The sequence below is a fragment of the Pristiophorus japonicus genome, chromosome 1, assembly GCF_044704955.1.
Source record: "Pristiophorus japonicus isolate sPriJap1 chromosome 1, sPriJap1.hap1, whole genome shotgun sequence".
NCBI classification, from domain to species: Eukaryota; Metazoa; Chordata; class Chondrichthyes; family Pristiophoridae; genus Pristiophorus; species Pristiophorus japonicus.
Window position 1 is genome coordinate 121,613,564 of NC_091977.1, and position 19,858 is coordinate 121,633,421.

The 19,858-nt window shown below is 43.6% G+C and overlaps 1 protein-coding gene across 1 annotated transcript in view; it reads right to left on the reverse strand.

Annotated features, from left to right (window-relative positions):
* Nucleotides 1-19,858, reverse strand: part of ostf1 (osteoclast stimulating factor 1) — a 113,626-nt gene that overhangs the window by 61,861 nt on the left and 31,907 nt on the right. The window contains exon 2 of the mRNA XM_070862402.1: nt 8,844-8,890. Within this exon, the coding sequence (XP_070718503.1) occupies nt 8,844-8,890 (47 nt within the window). The remainder of the gene's footprint in view (nt 1-8,843; nt 8,891-19,858) is intronic.

Here is a 19,858-nt window from a genome sequence, read left to right on the forward strand (position 1 = left end):
ATTTCCTTATTCCCCATTATAATTTCTCCTGTCTCAGCCTGTAAAGGACCCACATTTACTTTCGCTAATCATTTCCTTTTTACATACCTATGGAAGCTTTTTTACAGTCTGTTTCTATGTCTCTTGCTAGTATGCTCTCATATTTTATTTTCCCTTTCTTCATCAATTTTTTGGTCCTCCTTTGTTGAATTTTAAAATCCTCCCAATCCTCTGGCTTATTGCTTTTTTTAGCAAAATTATAAGCCTCTTCCTTTGATCTAATATTATCTTTAACTTTTCTTGTTAGCCACGGTTGGACCACTTTTCCAGTGGGGTTTTTGTGCCTTAAAGGAATATATGTTTGTTGTAAATTATGTATTAATTCTTTGATTGCTTGTCTACCATCATACCTTTTAAATGTAGTTTCCCAATCTACCTTAGCCAACTCGCCCCTTATATATATGTAGTTTGCTATGTTTAGATTCAAGACTCTAGTTTCGGATTTAACTAAATCACTTTCAAACTCAATATAAAATTCTATCACATTATGGTCACTCTTCCCTCAAGGCCCCAACACTGCAACATTATTATTTAACCCTTTCTCATTACACAATACTAGATCTAAAATAGCCTGTTCCCTAGTTGGTTCCTCAAGAATATCTTGCCTCATCCCAAGCCCATTAGCCAGGATGACCAAAGACATTGAACAATTTGTCATTTCGCCGCAGGTGGCCATGCACTGTGATAGCGAGGATTCTATTCACGTGGGAATTGGCTGAAGTGTCTGTAGAGAATATAATCCTGGGAAAGGGTTGTCGAATGTCTGCATAGGAAGATGTCAGAGACACTTCCCCTCTGCTTGCTGGGATAAGAATTAACAGAGAAAAGAGACAAGACAAGCAGGTTTTAAACAAAGAGACTGAAGTATGGGCTTGAGTCCCAGAGCTGGAATCTAAAATTTTTGCATTCAGTTTTTGCTCTCAGTGGTAATCAGAAAGAAAGCTAATGCCAAAAACAGGTCAGTCAGGGCACAAAAGAGACACAACTTATGGTTCATTATTTTTCCCATATTTGAGGAGACAAGTGAGATTCAACGAAGTAAATGGAATTTATTTCGACTGTTACACAGTACATTTATTTGGTGTCTGTGAAATAAGGTACTTTAAAGAATTATATCTGGCGTTGTCTTCAAAAAGATTGAAGAAGTGCATGTGATAGCACATGAAAGAAATGATATTCAGTTTGGATCACAAGGGGGTCCTATTGTTACACACCTGGGTGACGCTATCATGTTTAGATATTGAGCAGTGCAGGCACACTCTTGAACATAAGCCACTCAGACTGCTTACAGGATTGACCAGCACCATTTTACCAGAAAGAATATCCCAGGTAAAACTAAAGTTCCTTACAGCAGTTTGGTTGCAATGGTACATCCTGAAGATTTTGAAAGGTGAAGAGATTCAGAGAAGGAGCTCAAGATAGTTGAAGGCTGTCACCAATGGTGGGGCAAATGAAGGGCTTGCACAATAGGGATGAGTCAAAGGACCAGCACATGTTGAGGGGGGAGGGAGGTACATGTCTGGAGGAGATTACAGAAATGGAATGGGGGTAAGGTCATGATGAAATTGGAAGACTGATATATTTAAAATTTAATGCATTGTTGAAAAGAGAGCCAACATAGATTAGTGATGATATGGGTGATGGTTGACTGGAGGCCATAGAGTTGTGAACAAATTGGAGTTTGTAGAGGATGGAGAGCAGCAAGGTGAGCATTGAGGTTCAACTCGGCGGCTCACCACCACCTTCAAGGAAATTCGGGATAGGCCAGCAACGCCCACATCCCAGCAATGAATAAAAAAGCCAAATGGCAGATCAGAGGAGTAGTGCATGTATGGAAAAATAACTGCGAGCAAAAAAAGCTGATGCAGTGCCATTTAACTCTTTCAACAAACAGTATAAATATTTTGCTGGGAACAAAACTGATCATTATTGAAGAGAAGTATAATTAAGTATAATTAACAATTAAATACTGCATGGGATGCAGTGGTTCAGTACTATGGGTGAAGGTAATACACTTGGAGAGCAGCTGGTCCAGCTTGTATATTGCACAGGTGGCTATCAGAAATGTTGTTGTAATTATCCAGAGCAATATATCAGGAGATTATATAGATGGGAGAGTCCAAAATAGGATGCATAATACGTGGTCTGTAGATGGAATAGCCTGTTTTTCTCCTATAAACAGAAACAGACTACATTTATTATTATTCAACAATACCCAACTAGGTAAAATAATAAATTGTTCTGCTTGTTCCTGGTCAACTTTTTTCTCCTCCATAGGCTCCTGGGTCTACTACACTCTGTCTCTAACCCCCTGTTCCACTGGACTTATCTTCAACTGGACTTCATTCTATCACTGCCACCTGAATTTTAGATGAGTCTATTCATGCAGCCACCTCTTCTGCTTTCATCTCTTCCGCTCCTCCTCCAAGTCGCCCACTCAGTTTACCCCACATCTTCCTGGTTTTAAATGTCCCCCATCTCTCCCTCCTTTGCCCCATCCAAGCTTACCTCTTCAGAGACCCACCTCAATTTTTAAAAATTCATTCACGGGATGTGGACGTCGCTGGCAAGGCCAACATTTATTGCCCATCCCTAATTGCCCCCGAGCAGGTGGTGGTGACCGCCGCCTTGAATCTTTTGTCTCACTTCACCTCCTGCGTCCATGTTTGGACCAAGGCTGTAATGAGGTCTAGAGCTGAGTGGTCCCATCAGAACCTCACTGAGCATCAGTGAGCAGTTTATTGGCAAGTGCCGCTTAATAGCACTGCCGATGACTTTGCTTCCATCACTTTGCTGATGATTGCGAGTAGAGAGATGGGGCAGTAACTGGGCGGATTGGATTTGTCCTGCTTTTTTTGGACAGGACATACCTGGGCCATTTCCACATTGTCGGATAGATGCCAGTGTTGTAGCTGTACTGGGACAGCTTGACTAGAGGTGCAGCTAGTTCTGGAGCACAAGACTTCAGCACAACAGCCGGGATGTTTTCGGGGCCCATAGCCTTTGTTGTGTCCAGTGTGCTCAGCCGTTTCGTGATATCATGTGGAATGAATCAAATTGGCTGAAGACTGGCTTCTGTGATGGTGGGGACCTCAGGAGACAGAGATGGATCACCCACAGCACTTCTGGCTGAAGATGGCTGCACACATGTCAGTCTTGTCTTTTGCACTCGCATGCTAGACTCCATCATTGAGGATGGACATGTTCATGGAGCCTCCTCCTCCCGTTAGTTGTTTAATTGTCCACCACCATTCATGACTGGATATGGCAGGATTGCAGAGCATGGTGGTAGTGCCACACAACACGATGGAGGGTATCCTCAGTGTGAAGACAGGGTTTTGTCTCCACAATGACTCTGCGGTGGTCACTGCTACCAATACTGACATGGACAGATGCATCTGTGTCAGGTAGATTGGTGAGGACGAGGTCAAGTCGGTTTTTCCCCTCATGTTGGTTCTCTTACCACCTGCTGCAGGCCCAGTCTTGCAGCTATGTCCATCAGTACTCGGCCAGCTTGGTTTGAAGACCCAACCAAAATTACATTCTGTGCCCTTGCTGCCTCAGTTCTTCTTCCAAGTGGTGTTCAACATGGAGGAGTACGGATTCATCAGCTGAGGGTGGGCAGTAGGTAGGTGGTACTCAGCAGGAGGTTTCCTTGCCCATGTTTGACCTGATGCCATGAGATGGGGTCCAGAGTCAATGTTGAGGACTCCCAGGGCCACTCCTTCCTGTATACCACTGTGCCGCCACCTCTGTCGGTGGGACAGGACATACCCAGGAATAGTGATGGAGGATGGTGATGGAGAAGTCTGGGACATTGGCTGAAAGGTATGATTCTGTGAGTATGACTCGGTCAGGCTGTTACTTGACTAGTCTGTGGGACAGCTCTCCCAATTTTGGCACAAGTCCCCAGATGTTAGCCAGGAAGACTTTGCAGGGGCGATTGGGCTAGGTGAGCCTTTGTCACGTCTGAAGACCGTGCATAGGTCGATGCCGGGTGGTCCATCCGGTTTGATTATTATTGTTTTTTGTAGCAGTTTGGTACAACTAAGTGGCTTGCTTGGCCATTTCAGAGGACATTGCTGTGGATCTGGAGTCATATATAGTTCAAGACCAGGTAAAGACAGTAGATTTCCTTCCCTAAAAGGACATCAGTGAAACAGATGGGTTTTTATGACAATCCAGTAGTTTCATGGTTACCATTACTGAAACTAGCTTTTTATTACAGATTTATTTAAGTGAGTGCCATTGTTGTTCTCGCCTTTGCTTGCATCTGAAATGAAACAAATCTGTCTTTTCTCTTTACAGTTGTTAATTGATTTGTTGTGCATTTCCAGCATTTCAATTTTATTGCAGATCTCCAGTACTTGCAGTTTTTTTCCACCCTTTATCTTTGATCTGTGGTTCAAAGAGCTAAATACATTTTTCTCCTAATCACTAATGAGAGCAAAACAGTTGGCATGGGTATAAAGTAGGGAATTTCTCCCCCACCTCTGAGCAACATTTCATCATCACAGACAGTCCTTCGAAATCGAAGAAAAGTGAGTTCTCAGGTGACTGAATAGTCCAATACGGGAATTACAGTTTCTGTCACAGGTGGGACAGCTATTCGTTGGAGGAAAGAGTGGGTGGGGAGTCTGGTTTGCCGCACGCTCCTTCCACTGCCTGTGCTTGCTTTCTGCATGCTCTCGACGGCGAGATTCGAGGTGCTCAGCGCCCTTCCGGATGCTTTTCCTCCACTTAAGGCAGTCTTTGGCCAGGGACTCAGGTGTCGGTGGGGATGTTGCATTTTATCAAGGAGGCTTTGAGGGTGCCCTTGAAATGTTTCCTTTGCCTACCTGGGGCTCGCTTGCTATGTAGGCGTTGAGTAGAGCGCTTGCTTTGAGAATCTTGTGTCAGGCATGCAAACAATGTGGCCCGCCCAACAGAGCTGGTCGATTGTGGTCAGTGCTTCGATGCTGGGGATGTAGGCCTGATCGAGGACACTAATGTTGGTACGTCTGTCCTCCTAGGGGATTTACAGGATCTTACGGATATCGGTGGTATTTCTCCAGCGATTTGAGGTGTCTAGTGTATATATAGTCCACATCTCAGAATCACACAGGAGGGTGGGTATTACTACATTTACAACTGATGGAAAATATATCTCCTGATCTCTCTGCCCTTTATTCACTGCACATTCCATATCCCAAAACCTGCAATCGCATAATGTTTGGACTTTTTCTGTATTTTTGCCTTTTTCTTGTGCACAAAAAAGTGAATAAAGCATGTATGGGAAAACTATTTTGTGTTGATATGTTCTCAAAGTAGCATTTTTAATCAATTAAGGTTTAAATGTCTCTCCTTTTTGCTCAAACCGTTCAATGCACAATTCCTCATCCAAGAGAGGGGTGTATTGTACATACAGGAAATATACTGATCCAATGTTGAACATGTATAGTGATGTTTAACTCTCTCGTGCTGCTCTTTTCTTTGCTGGTTTGATTCTGAATCTGGCTCTCTTTCACAGCCTGCTATTACAGCTGAAATCTCAAGCAGCAGATCCCAACATTCCCTCTCCCATATCAACTTCAAAATAAGTTAAAAGTTAATTTCGGGTTCTTCATTGCATCTGGTGTCTGGTACAGGAAGTGCTTGCAGCAATAAGAACATCCTGCTTTCAGCAACCTCCCCACACAACAATACAATGGCGGCAGCACATTTTAAAATCCTAGTTGGGTTGATGCATTTCCTGTTTCACCCACATTGTTTTTAAAAAAAAAGATTAAGCAATGACAATTCAACACTTGCTTGGCTTAAACCATCATTCATGACAAAATGACACTGAGTTGTTCAATAATTTGATTATGCAACATAACTAACACAGCAACCTGGGAAATAAGTGTGAAAATAATTTGAATTATCAGATCATTAGATTCAAGCAGTTTTAATTTACGAGTAGACGGTAACCGCCAATATTTAACTGAAGTCCCATTATACTTGCTTTAATTGTACATGTTGAGTACATGATTTTGAGTTCTGTATTATTGTCTATTGGTTTGGCCACAAGGGAAGGAAAAGAAATGAAGACAGTGGGGGACATGATTTCAAACTGGGTTAAGCACTGATCCAGAACTTCTGGATACTGGGAAGCAAAATTATTTTCTGGGAAATCAGCATCCCTAGTCTTAAATGAGATTCCCCTGAACCCCACAACTTCAATTGAACTCTGCAGCTAGTTTAGGTCATGGTAAATGTTCCCTCTAAAAGGTGCGCGACCGTGATTGCGAGATCAAGCGCAGGCTGGACACCAGTACCGCCACTGGAAGAGATAATGCACAACAATTTAAAAAGGCCTGCGCAGGGAAAAAAATTAGAGGGAACACTGGTCATGGTGCCCATTATTTCCCATGGAACCGGCTGGAGCATTCCCCATAGGTGACATCATAGCAAGGAGGAAGGCCCAACTCCAGAGTCCCCATTTCAGTAAGTAAATTGGTGTTTCGTTAAAAACGAGCCATCCTAAATTCTTCACAACTTTAGTTTCTTCAACAAAATGGGAGACTGCTTTAAATTAAAAGGACACACCCTCTCAGTTTTGCTTCTCCTTCAATGGGGTGGTCACACACTTTGGGAAAGTTAAAGGGAGGGAGACAATAGCTGATTTTAAAGCTTGTGCTGTTGAGATCAACATATTTGTAGTGATGGATGCAGTTGTTCAGATCTTCCGTATACCCAAAGATGTTAATACTTTCAATAATAGATAAAATAAACGCTGGAACTCAAATAGAAAACAAAAGATTAGGCATCAAGATCCAAATCTTAGTGCTTTATTGTAAAAACATCAACTGCCAAATGCATGACCAAGAAAGAATTAATCAGAAAAATCCATTAAACTATAATGACACATTATAGCCAAGGAAATAAGAGCATAAATATTTGAATTTAAAAGAAACTGTACAATGTTAGATTGTACATGTTACATGACTAACTGTATACATTTGTGAAAGAACAGTAACATTTAAAAGATTTCACAAAGAACAAAATGTGCATTTATATAGCAAATGGTCACATCCTCAAGCTGTCCTAAAATGCTTCACAACCAACGAATTACTTTTTGAAGTGTAGCCACTACTATTTAGGCAAAGAATAATTATATAGCTTTTTTACATATTTGTTTGGTTCCCCTGATCTCCTTGTGCTTATGTCTACATTGCACACGCTCACTACATAGAAAATAGATGCAGGAGTCGGCCATTCAGCCCTTCGAGCCTGCACCACCATTCAATAAGATCATGACTGATCATTCTCTCAGTAACCCTTTCCTGCTTTCTCTTTATACCCCTCGATCCGTATACCCCTCTTAGCCGCAAGGGCCATATCTAATTCCCTCTTGAATATATCCAATGAACTGGCATCAACAACTCTCTGCGGCAGGGAATTCCACAGGTTAACAACTCTCTGAGTGAAGAAGTTTCTCCTCATCTCAGTCCTAAATGGCTTACCCCTTATCCTAAGACTGTGTCCCCTGGTTCTGGATTTTCCCAACATCGGGAACATTCTACCCGCATCTAACCTGTCCAGTCCCGTCAGAATTTTATATGTTTCTATGAGATCTCCTTTCATCCTTCTAAACTCCAATGTATAAAGGCCCAGTTGATCCAGTCTCTCCACATGTCAGTCCAGCCATCCTGGGAATCAGTCTGGTGAACCTTCGCTGCACTCCCTCAATAGCAAGAATGTCCTTCCTCAGATTAGGAGACCAACATTTCCAGGTGAGGCCTCACAAAGGCCCTATACAACTGCAGTAAGACCTCCCTGCTCCTATACTCAAATCCCCTAGCTATGAAGGCCAACATACCATTTGCCTTCTTCACCGCCTGCTGTACCTGTATGCCAACTTTCAAAAGTACTATTCAATGTCATGCAGTACACAAAAGGATAGTATGCAGGTACAGCAAGTGATCAGGAAGGCCAATGGTATCTTGGCCTTTATTGCAAAGGGGATGGAGTATAAAAGCAGGGAAGTCTTGCTATAGCGATATAAGGTATTGGTGAGGTCGCAGCTGGAATAATGCGTACAGTTTTGGTTTCCATATTTACGAAAGGATATACTTGCTTTGGAGGCAGTTCAGAGAAAGTTCACTAGGTTGATTCCGGGGATGAGGGGGTTGACTTATGAGGAAAGGTTGAGTAAGCTGGGCCTCTACTCATTGGAATTCAGAAGAATGAGAGGTGATCTTATAGAAACGTATTAAGATTATGAGGGGGCTTGACAAGGTGGATGCAGAGAGGATGCTTCCACTGATGGGGTAGACTAGAACTAGAGGGCATGAGCTTAGAATAAGGGGCCACCCATTTAAAACAGAGATGAGGAGAAGTTTCTTCTCTCAGAAGGTTGTAAATCTGTGGAATTCACTGCCTCAGAGAGCTGTGGAAGCCAGGACATTGAATAAATTTAAGACAGAAATAGACAGTTTCTTAACCGATAAGGAGATAATGGGTTATGGGGAGCGGGCAGGGAAGTGGGGCTGAGTCCATGATCAGATCAGCCATGATCTTATTGAATGGCAGAGCAGGCTCGAGGGGCCGTATGGCCTGTTCCTAATTCTTATGTTCTTATGAGAACTATAAAACTGCATTAATCAATACATATAAAAAAAGTCATTAGGGACTCTTGTTGAAACCACTGCTGGGAGTCATGTTTTGCTATTATCAGTGTACGAGACTTCAACAAAACAATTAAATTTAAATTTCAAATCTTCTTGGATCTGAATTATACCACACACAAATCAACAATTGTTTACAGCATAACAAGTACTTACTGTTCTGGGTTCAAATGCAAACAGAGCTCTGTAGACTTTCACCTGACCTGAAAAACAAAAGTAAAACTGAGACCACTATACTTACCCACCATTTAAAAAAAAAGAGATTTTATTCAATTAAACTCTCTACTGTTCCCAGCTTCAAGCTGGTCCTACCCGTTTTAAGAACCGGTTATGCATAATTACTTTTAATGTAGAATTTCTAAGGTTTTACAGTATGGCAACAAAGCATTCTCTTTTACTTAGTCACCAATGACATCTTCTCAATCTTGATGAATCTAGCTTTTTTCACACATTGGATGGCACAATAGAAGAGTACAGTGTGACATCCGAAATCTGGACACTTCAGGACCGAGGCCGTTCTGGATTCCGTGGATTTCTGAACGTCTTTGCCTGGGCCGAGGTAGGTGGGGTTGGGCGGTCGAGGCAAGCAGTGCAGGGGTGGAGGAGAGGTCAGGCCGGCGAGAGTCAGGGGCAAGGCTGGGCCGAGGTAAGGGGGTGGGGTCGGGCCGGGGCAAGGTAAGGGGGCGGGGTCGGGCCACAAAGGCGAGAGTCGTCCGGATTTTGGAACATTTTCCTTTTTCCGGACGACCCCGCTATAGATCGGCCTGGTGTCCGTATTCCGGAACATTCCGAATTTTGGATGCTCAACCTGTACTGTCAAAGGAAGCTGTATCAGGAACAAACATCTCATAAATCTGACTCCAACTACAACAATGTCCATGAATGGCAAAGAAAGTTCCACAGGCAGGAGAAACGTGTGTAAAAAAGCTTCATGATGGCATTCTGTACAGACTTTCTGAATTGAAAAATACTGTGCCAGTGGACTTATTCTGCTAACAAATTGCAGTCCATGATGGATGAACATGACAGTGTGAGTTCGGAGGGTAGAATGTGGGAGGCCAGCCAGGAGTGTGTTGGAATAGTCAAGTCTAGAGGTAACAAAGGCATAGATGAGGGTTTCAGCAGCAAATGAGCTGAGGCAGGAGCAGAGTCGAGCAATGTTCCGGAGATGGAAATAGGAGGTCTTAGTGATGGCACGGATATATGGTCAGAAGCTCATTTCAGGATTAAACATGACACCAAGGTTGTGAACAGTCTGGTTCAGCCTCTGACAGTTGACACGGGGAGGGATGGAGTCAGTTACTAGGGAACGGAATTTGTGGTGGAGACCGAAGACAATGCATTTGATTTTCCGAATATTTAAGTTGGAGGAATTTTCTGCTCATCCGGTACTAGAGTCTGACAATTTAGAGACCGTGGAGGGGTCAAGAGAAGTGGAGATGAGGTACAGCTGGGTGATGTCAGTGTACATGTGGAAATAGACAATGTACTTTCAGATGATGTTGCCGAGAGTCAGCATATAGATAAGAAATAGGAGGGGGCCAAAGATAGATCCTTGGGGGACACCAGGAGGTAATGGTGTGGGAGCGGGAAGAAAAGCCATTGCAGGTGATTCACTGGCTACGATTAGATAGATAAGAATGGAACCAGGCAAATGCAGCCCCACCTAGTTGAATGACAGTGGAGAGGCATTGCAAAAGGATAGAGTGGTCAACCGTGTCAAAGGTTACAGACAGGTTGGGAAGGACGAGGAGGGATAAGTTTGCCTTTGTCACAGTCACATATCAAAGTCATAAATGACATCCTAAGAGCTGTTTCGGGACAGTGGCAGGGGAAGGATTCAAACATGGAGTTCCATGAAAGATGGACATGAATTTGGGAGGCGACAACAGCTTCAAGGACTTTGGCGAAGAAAGGGAGGTTGGAGATGGGACGGTAGTTTACAAGGATGTTTTTTTGAGGAGAGGGGTGACGACGGCATACTTGAAGGCGAGGGGGACAGTACCCGAGTAGAGAGAACCATTAACAATATTAGCCAACATGGGAGCCAGGAAAGGAAGTTGGCTGGTCAGCATTTTAGTGGGAATAGGGTCAAGAGAGCAGGAAGTGGGTCGCATGGACAAGATGACCTCAGAGAAGGCATGAGGGGAGATCGGAGAAAAACTGGAGAAGACGAGAGTTTAGGTCTAAGGCTGAGGGGAACCGGAAAGGAAATTTGACCTAGTGAACTAGGGGAAGGGGAAGTGGGAGGGGCGGGTGTGGCCAAGTGTCAGATGGTCTCAATCTTAGTGACAAAGAAATCCATGAGCTCCTAGCACTTGTTGTTGGCGATGAGGGGAGAGGGTTTTAAGAAGATAGTTCAGAGTAGAGAAAAAGAAGCTGAATGTTATCTTTGCATTCCAGAACGATCATGGAATAGTGAGCAGTTTTGGCAGACGAGAGCAGGACCCGATAGTGCTTTACGTGGTTCAGCCAGTTCTGGGGGGGGGGGGTGGTGAATGACTAAACCAATTGTCCACCATATCCATTCAAGTCTGTGCCTCTTAGACTTAAGGGAGCCGAGATGAGGGCTGCACTGGGGGAACAACCAGCGTGAGAGCGAGATGATTTTAATGGAGACTAGAGCAACGGTAATGTGAAGGTGCGGGTGAGCAGAACGGCAGCTATAGAAATGTTGTGGTGAATGGAGGGCCAAATGCTGGGCAGCTGGGATTTTGAATAGTGCAGTTGTAAGTGAATTGGGGGAGTTTTTTTCCAGGGGCAGGCACAGAAGGAAGTAGGGTTGGTTAATGGAGATGTGGGTGGAGAGTGATACAAGGAAGTGACCAAAGATGGCCTTATCTGTGATTGATATGATGGGAGTAGCGAGGCCACATGAGATGGCGAGGTCAAGGCTTTGGCTGTGAATATGGAGTTTACATGGAAGGAGAGATTAAGGGAAGATAGAAGTACAGTGAACTCAGAGGAGAGGGAGTATGATGAATTGAGATGGAGGCTGAACTAGCCAAGGATGAGAAGTCGCTCAGTGCAGAGGCTGAGGGAGGAAAGCAGAAGATATCCCAGTGAAAATGTTTTTGAGATACTTGCACAGCGTTAGCAAATGAGGATTTTAAATGAGAGGCGAGAGGTGGAATAGGGCGAGATGCTCAAAGGGAGAGAAAGAGTGTGCCAAGGAAGTAGGGGGGACAGACCAAGGTGTGATTTGGTGATAAGAGCCAGACTTCCAACGCGATGGTCTGGGCGGGGCAAGTGGTGGAAGGTATAGTCAGGTGGGGAGGCTTCATTTAGGGGGAAGGTGTCTTCACCCCTCAGCCAGGTTTCCGTCAAGGCCTTGATGTCGACGCATTCGCTCAAGCTCACAATAAGCTCAAGGAATGCAAGGGCCTTGCTCACAAGTGAATAGACATTCTGGAGGGAGATGCAGAGAGAGGCGGTGATAGCTGATCCGCTGCCATAGTCCACAGTTTCAGCACTAGGTGGGGCGAGTTGGGCAGGGTGGAGTTGGCAAGATTGGTCACGCTGGGTGGGTAGGTCGGCACGAGAGTAGGATGGGGCTCGTATGGAGGCAGCGACGAGTGTGTCGATGGGCTCTTCAGGAGGATGCCGAGAGAGGCAATGAGGGAAGCTGCAGGCTTACCCAAGAGGGAGTCAAGCCTGGGATGGTGGCAGGAGTGTAGGAAGGTAGAGGAGTACTGAAGGGTCGGGGTAGGGATTTGGGAGGGTAGAGTACCCGAGAGAGTAGAAATGAAAAGGAGGCATGACGACAGGTCATGGGGATCTAGGAGGGGTAGAGAGAAAAGAAAAAGGGGGAGAAAAGTGGAAATAGAAGTGATGGGCTCGGGTCTGGTGCGGCAGCCAAAATGTGCATGCGAATGGACACAGGGATAACTCAAGTAAACATAGGCCTGGTTACGCAGCAATTATTAGGATATATATATATATATATATATTTGATAAAGTTGATGTAGGTAGAGTGGAACGGAGCATCAACAAGCTGTTGTCCAAGTTTGGAGACAGGTGTTATAAACTCGGCAGAAACATGAAGATAATAGTGTCTCTGATCAAAACTCCAACCATATGTGGGAAGTTCGACTATCCCTTCGAAACAATTTGTTCATTAAGCACGAAGATGAGGAGCATGGGAAGAAACAGGAGCATTTCCACCAATGTTCCACAAAGATAAGAGTAGGATGATGTTCACGGTGCATCTCTTTAACCACGAGAGCTCAACTCACTACACACTAACTGAGAGACCAACAGAGAAAGCGAGATCTACCCACCGACCGAGAGAGAGAGCATTACCCACCGATAGAGCTACACACTGACCAAAGTGCCGTTGCACACTAAATAGTCGGGAAATCGAGACAGACCAAGGATTGGTGCCATTTTCCGCTGAGAAGACTCACTAAAAAACCCCACAACTGTTGGATCTGTGGACCTTGCTTTTTGGAATGTTTTAGGTTTGGTGGGGTTGTTAATCTAGTGAAGTTTTGCACCTGTGAGCGGACAGTTGATTAATTTGGCGACATCTATTGCATAATAAAGGTACCAAGTGTACTGAGTGTAACAATTCTTTGATCCATTTGTTACAAGGCACCTGGAGGAAGGGGTAAGGTCCTGTTTGCGACCAGGACACCTCTTACCTCCCGCTATAGAATAGGTTCAAGGGAATAGGACAAAGCGAGACTTTCAAAGCATATTAAGTAAAATAAATGAGTACATTGAACTAATTCAATTAATATATGATACACACACACACACACACACACACACACACACACACACACACACACACACACAAGACTTGTATACATATATAAAGAGCTATGGTTGGATCAGAGGCTACAGCAGTGTATGTGGCATGCAAAATGTGGACTCGCGTATCACGCATATATGAAATGTACGAAGGTTGCATAGCTCGAGAGGCGACTGGACACAGTTCAGAACATTCTAGGGGAGAAAGCTTTCCAGAGAAGACATTCTAGCATTTGGTCACCCCACGAATTGCAACCCATTGTAAATTCAAATCGCACAGTACTTGCAAGAGGATTGCATTGATGCATTTAGGTTTCTTGATGTGATTATGCATGTGGGTCAGAGGACGGAGACAATTTGTTTGATCTAATGGTCATGTCAATTGGGCTTATAGCCCTTTATGGTCAGTGGATGTGTTGCTGTTCCCAGGCAGGAAAGGGGGGGGGGGGGGGGGGGAGGTAAATTGTAAGGGTTAACTTCAAACCACTACTCGGAGTCTGTCACAGCCTTAAAGTAAATGCAGTTTTATTAATACAGGTCAACAGGGGAGACTCTCTTCCTTGGAGGAGTGCTCTCTGAAGGTCCAGCATCTTAGTCCTTTATACAGTTTCAGATTAAGTCATTATGTAATTACACAAGTTACAATTAATACATGATTGATTAATACGGCGCTGACCAATCTGGCGTCTACATGCCTTAAATGGTCATTTCGGATATAGGTTACCATGGTTCATTCTACTCTACTATTATCATGTTATTCAGTTTCATGTCTGCTTGTACCACTTGTTATCTGTCTGTTCTTACATCCCAAAGATTTTAGTCGATGAATGGAGGTTTGCTGGGGCCTGTGGAATGTTCCCACATTATTTCTTGCCACTTGGCAATTTGTAATGTTCCCTTTTCAGCCCCTCCTGTGTATATATAAAAGGAAGAGAGTAGCTAAATTAAACATTGGTCCCTTAGAGGATGAGGCTATGGAATTAATAATGGGAAATAGGGAAATGGCAGAGACTATGAACAAATATTTTGTATCGGTCTTCACGGTAGAAGATACAAAAAACATCCCAATAATAATAGATAATCAAGAGGCTATAGGGAGGGGGGGAACTTAAAACAATCACTTTCATTAGAGAAAAAGTACTAGGCAAACTAATGGGACTAAAGGTGGACAAGTCCCCTGGACCTGATGGCCTGTATCCTAGGGTGTTAAAGAAGTGTCTGCAGAAAAGTGGTTGTAATCTACCAAAATTCCCTAACATCTGTAATTTGGAAAACGCTGGAGTCCATTATTAAGGAAGTAGTAAATCAGTGTCAGAGCAGTGTGAGACAGTAAAAGATATCAGGAGGGTTTAGGCCAAATATGTGCCCTTAAAGAAAAAGGGTGGGACCAAAAAAAAATTCTGAGGGACTGGACAGGTTAGATACAGGAAGAATGTTCCCGATGTTGGGGAAGTCCAAAACCAGGAGACACAGTCTAACGATAAGGGGTAAGCCATTTAGGACTGAGATGAGGAGAAACTTCTCCACTCAGAGTTGTTCACCTGTGGAATTCCCGATCGCAGAGAGTTGTTGATGCCAGTTTGTTGGATATATTCAATAGGGAGTTCGATATGGCCCTTACAGCTAAAGGGATCAAGGGGTATGGAGAGAAAGCAGGAAAGGGGTACTGAGGTGAATGATCAGCCATGATCTTATTGAATGGTGGTGCAGGCTTGAAGGGCCGAATGGTCTACTCCTGCACCTATTTTCTATGTTTCTAGAGCCCCCTGGATGTCTAGGTACGCACAAGATAGGATAACGAAAAAAAGGGAGGCTTATGACAGATACCGAGGGCTAAATACTGAGAGTCTCTGGAGGAGTATAGAAAGTCCAGGGTTGAACTTAAAAAGGCTATTAGGAAAGCAAAGAGAGAGAATGAAAAATTCTTGGCAAGTAAAATCAAGGAAAACCCAAGGATGTTTAAAAATATATTAAGAGCAAGAGGATAACGAAAGAAAGGGTAGGGCCTATAAGAAACCATGAGGGTAATCGGTGTGTAGAGGCGGAAGATGTGGGTATGGTTCTTAATAAATACTTTGCGTCTGTTTTCACAAAGGAGAGGAGCGATGTAGACATTGCTGTCGAGGAGGAGGTGTGTGAAATATTAGATGAAATAAACAAACGGAGAGAGAGGAGGAATTGAGGGGTTTAGCAGCTTTGAAAGTGGATACGTCCCCAGGCCCGGATGAAATGTATCCCAGGCTGTTAAGAACATAACATAAGAATTAGGAACAGGAGTAGGCCATCTAGCCCCTCGAGCCTGCTCCGCCATTCAACAAGATCATGGCTGATCTGGCCGTGGACTCAGCTCCACTTACCCGCCCGCTCCCCATAACCCTTAATTCCCTTATTGGTTAAAAATCTATCTATCTGTGATTTGAATACATTCAATGAGCTAGCCTCAACTGCTTCCTTAGGCAGAGAATTCCACAGATTCACAACCCTCTGGGAGAAGAAATTCCTTCTCAGCTCGGTTTTAAATTGGCTTCCCTGTATTGTGAGGCTGTGCCCCTAGTTCTAGTCTCCCCGACCAGTGAAAACAACCTCTCTGCCTCTATCTTGTCTATCCCTTTCATTATTTTAAATGTTTCTATAAGATCACCCCTCATCCTTCTGAACTCCAACGAGTAAAGACCCAGTCTGCTCAATCTATCATCATAAGGTAACCCTCTCATCTCCGGAATCAGCCTAGTGAATCGTCTCTGTACCCGCTCCAAAGCTAATATATCCTTCCTTAAGTGTGACCAAAACTGCACGCAGTACTCCAGGTGCGGCCTCACTAATACCCTATACAGTTGCAGCAGGACTTTTGTACTCCATCCCTCTCGCAATGAAGGCCAACATTCCATTCGCCTTCCTGATTACCGGCTGCACCTGCAAACTAACTTTTTGGGATTCATGCACAAGAACCCCCAGGTCCCTCTGCACCACAGCATGTTGTAATTTCTCCCCATTCAAATAATATTCCCTTTTACTGTTTTTTTTCCCCCAAGGTGGATGACCTTACATTTTCCAACATTGTATTCCATCTGCCAAACCTTAACCCATTCGCTTAACCTATCGTCTAAATCTCTTTGCAGCCTCTGTGTCCTCTACACAACCCGCTTTCCCACTAATCTTTGTGTCATCTGCAAATTTTGTTACACTACACTCTGTCCCCTCTTCCAGGTCATCTATGTATATTGTAAACAGTTGTGGAATCCTTTGCTTCCTGCCTCTGAGCCAATTTTGGATTCAACTTACCACTTTGCCCTGGATCCCAGTCTGCCATGTGGGACCTTACCAAAGATCTTGCTAAAATCCACATAGACTACATCATATGTGCTGTCCTCATCGACCCTCCTGGTTACCTCGTCTAAAAATTCAATCAAGTTAGTCAAACACGACCTTCCCCTGAATAAATCCTTGCTAACTGTCCTTGATGAATCTGTGTCTTTCTAAATGAAGATTTATCCTGTCCTTCAGGATTTTTTCCAATAATTTTCCCATGACTTGGTCTATCCCTTTTCCCTTTTTAAACAAAGGTACCACATTCGCAGTCCTCTTGTACCACACCTGAAGCCAGCGAGGATTGGAAAATAATGGTCAAAGCCTCTGCTATTTCCTCTTTTGCTTCACTTACAGAAACGTGGTTGCAGGGGGCCAAGACTGGGAATTAAACATACAGGGGTATCTGACAATTCGGAAAGATAGACAAGAAGGGAAAGGAGGCGGGGTAGCTCTGTTAATAAAGGATGATATCAGGGCAGTTGTGAGAGACGATATTGGCTCTAATGAACAAAATGTTGAATCATTGTGGGTGGAGATTAGAGATAGTAAGGGGAAAAAGTCACTGGTGGACGTAGTTTATAGGCCCCCAAATAATAACTTCATGGTGCGGCGGACAATAATCAAGGGAATAATGGAGGCATGTGAAAAAGGAACGGCAGTAATCATGGGAGATATTAACCTACATATCGATTGGTCAAATCAAATCACACGGGGTAGCCTTGAGGAGGAATTCATAGAATGCATACGGGATTGTTTCTTAGAACAGTATGTTACAGAACCTCCAAGGGAGCAAGCTATCTTAGATCTGGTCCTGTGTAATGAGACAGGAATAATAAACGATCTCCTAGTAAAAGATCCTCTTGGAATGAGTGATCACAGTATGGTTGAATATGTAATACAGATTGAGGATGAGGAAGTAGTGTCTCAAACGAGCGTACTATGCTTAAACAAAGGGGACTACAGTGGGATGAGGGCAGAGTTGGCTAAAATAGACTGGAAACACCGACTAAACGGTGGAACAGTGGAGGACTTTTAAGGAGCTCTTTCATAGTGCTCAACAAAAATATATTCCAGTGAAAAAGAAGGGCGGTAAGAGAAGGGATAACCAGCCGTGGATAACCAAGGAAATAAGGGAGAGTATCAAATTAAAAACCAATGCGTATAAGGTGGCCAAGGTTAATGGGAAACTAGAAGATTGGGAAAATTTTAAGCTACAGCAAAGAATGACTAAAAAAGCAATTAAGAAAGGAAAGATAGATTACGAAAGTAAACTTGCGCAAAACATAAAAACAGATAGAAAAAGCTTTTACCCATATATAAAACGGAAAAGAGTGACTAAAGTAAATGTTGGTCCCTTATAAGATGAGAAGGGGGATTTAATAATGGGAAATGTGGAAATGGCTGAGACCGTAAACAATTATTTTGCTTTGGTTTTCACAGTGGAAGACACAAAAACCATGCCAAAAATTGCTGGTCACGGGAATGTGGGAAGGGAGGACCTTGAGATAATCACTATCACTAGGGGGGAAGTGCTGGATAGGCTAATGGGACTCAAGGTAGACAAGTCCCCTGGTCCGGATGAAATGCATCCCAGGGTATTAAAAGAGATGGCGGAAGTTACAGCAGATGCATTCGTTATAATCCATCAAAATTCTCTGGACTCTGGGGAGGTACCAGCGGATTGGAAAGCAGCTAATGTAACGCCTCTGTTTAAAAAAGGAGCAGACAAAAGGCAGGTAAATATAGGCCGGTTAGTTTAACATCTGTAGTGGGGAAAATGCTTGAAGCTATCATTAAGGAAGAAATAGCGGGACATCAAGATAGGAATAGTGCAATCAAGCAGACGCAGCATGGATTCATGAAGGGGAAATCATGTTTAACTAATTTACTGGAATTCTTTGAGGATATAACGAGCATGGTGGATAGAGGTGTACCGATGGATGTCGTGGATTTAGATTTCCAAAAGGCATGCGATAAGGTGCCACACAAAAGGTTACTGCAGAAATAAAGGTACGCAGAGTCAGAGGAAATGAATTAGCATGGATCGAGAATTGGCAATCTAACAGAAAGCAGAGAGTCGGGATAAATGGGTCCTTTTCGGGTTGGAAATCGGTGGTTAGTGGTGTGCCTGGTAGGATGTTTCCAGTGAGGTCCCTTGCTTTTTGTGGTATACATCAATGATCTAGACTTGAATATACGAGGTACGTTTAAAAAGTTTGCAGATGATACTAAAATCGGTTGTGTGGTTGATAATGAAGAAGAATGCTACGGACTGAAGGAAGATATCAATCAACTGGTCAGGTGGGCAGAACAGTGGCAAATGGAATTTAATCCGGAGAAGTATGAGGTAATGCATTTGGGGAGGACTAACAAGGAAAGGGAATACACATTAAATGGTAGGACATTGAGAAGTGTAGAGGAACAAAGGGACCTTGTACTGCATGTCCAGACATCCCTGAAGGTAGCAGGCCAGGTCGATGAGGTGGTTCAGAAGGCATATGAAATGCTTGCCTTTATTAGCCGAGGCATAGAGCAGGGGGGTTATGCTTGAACTGGATAAAACACTGGGGAGTACTGCATGCAGTTCTGGTCACTGCATTACAGGAAGGACGTGATTGCACTGGAGAGAGTACAGAGAAAATTTATGAGGATGTTGCCGGGAGTGGAGAATCTTCGCTATGAGGACAGATTGGATGGGCTGGGTTTGTTTTTCTTGGAACAGAGGAGGCTGAAGGGAGACCTCGTTGAGGTGTATAAAATTATGAGGAGCCTAGATATAGTAGATAGAAGGGCCTATTTCCCTTAGCGGAGGGTCAACAATTGGGACGACAGATTGAAAAACCACAAATGTAATTCCCCTATTTAAAAAAGCAGACAAAAAGCAGGGAACTATAGACCAGTTAGCTTAACAACTGTTGTTGGGAAAATAAAGGTCCATTATTAAGGAGCAGTAGCGGGACATTTGGAAAAACATGATTCAATCAAGCAGTCAGCATGGATTTATGAAGGGGATGTCATGTTTGACAAATTTGCTGGAGTTCTTTGAGGAGGTAACAAGTAGGGTGGATAAGGGGGAAACCAGTTGATGTGGTGTATTTGGATTTCCA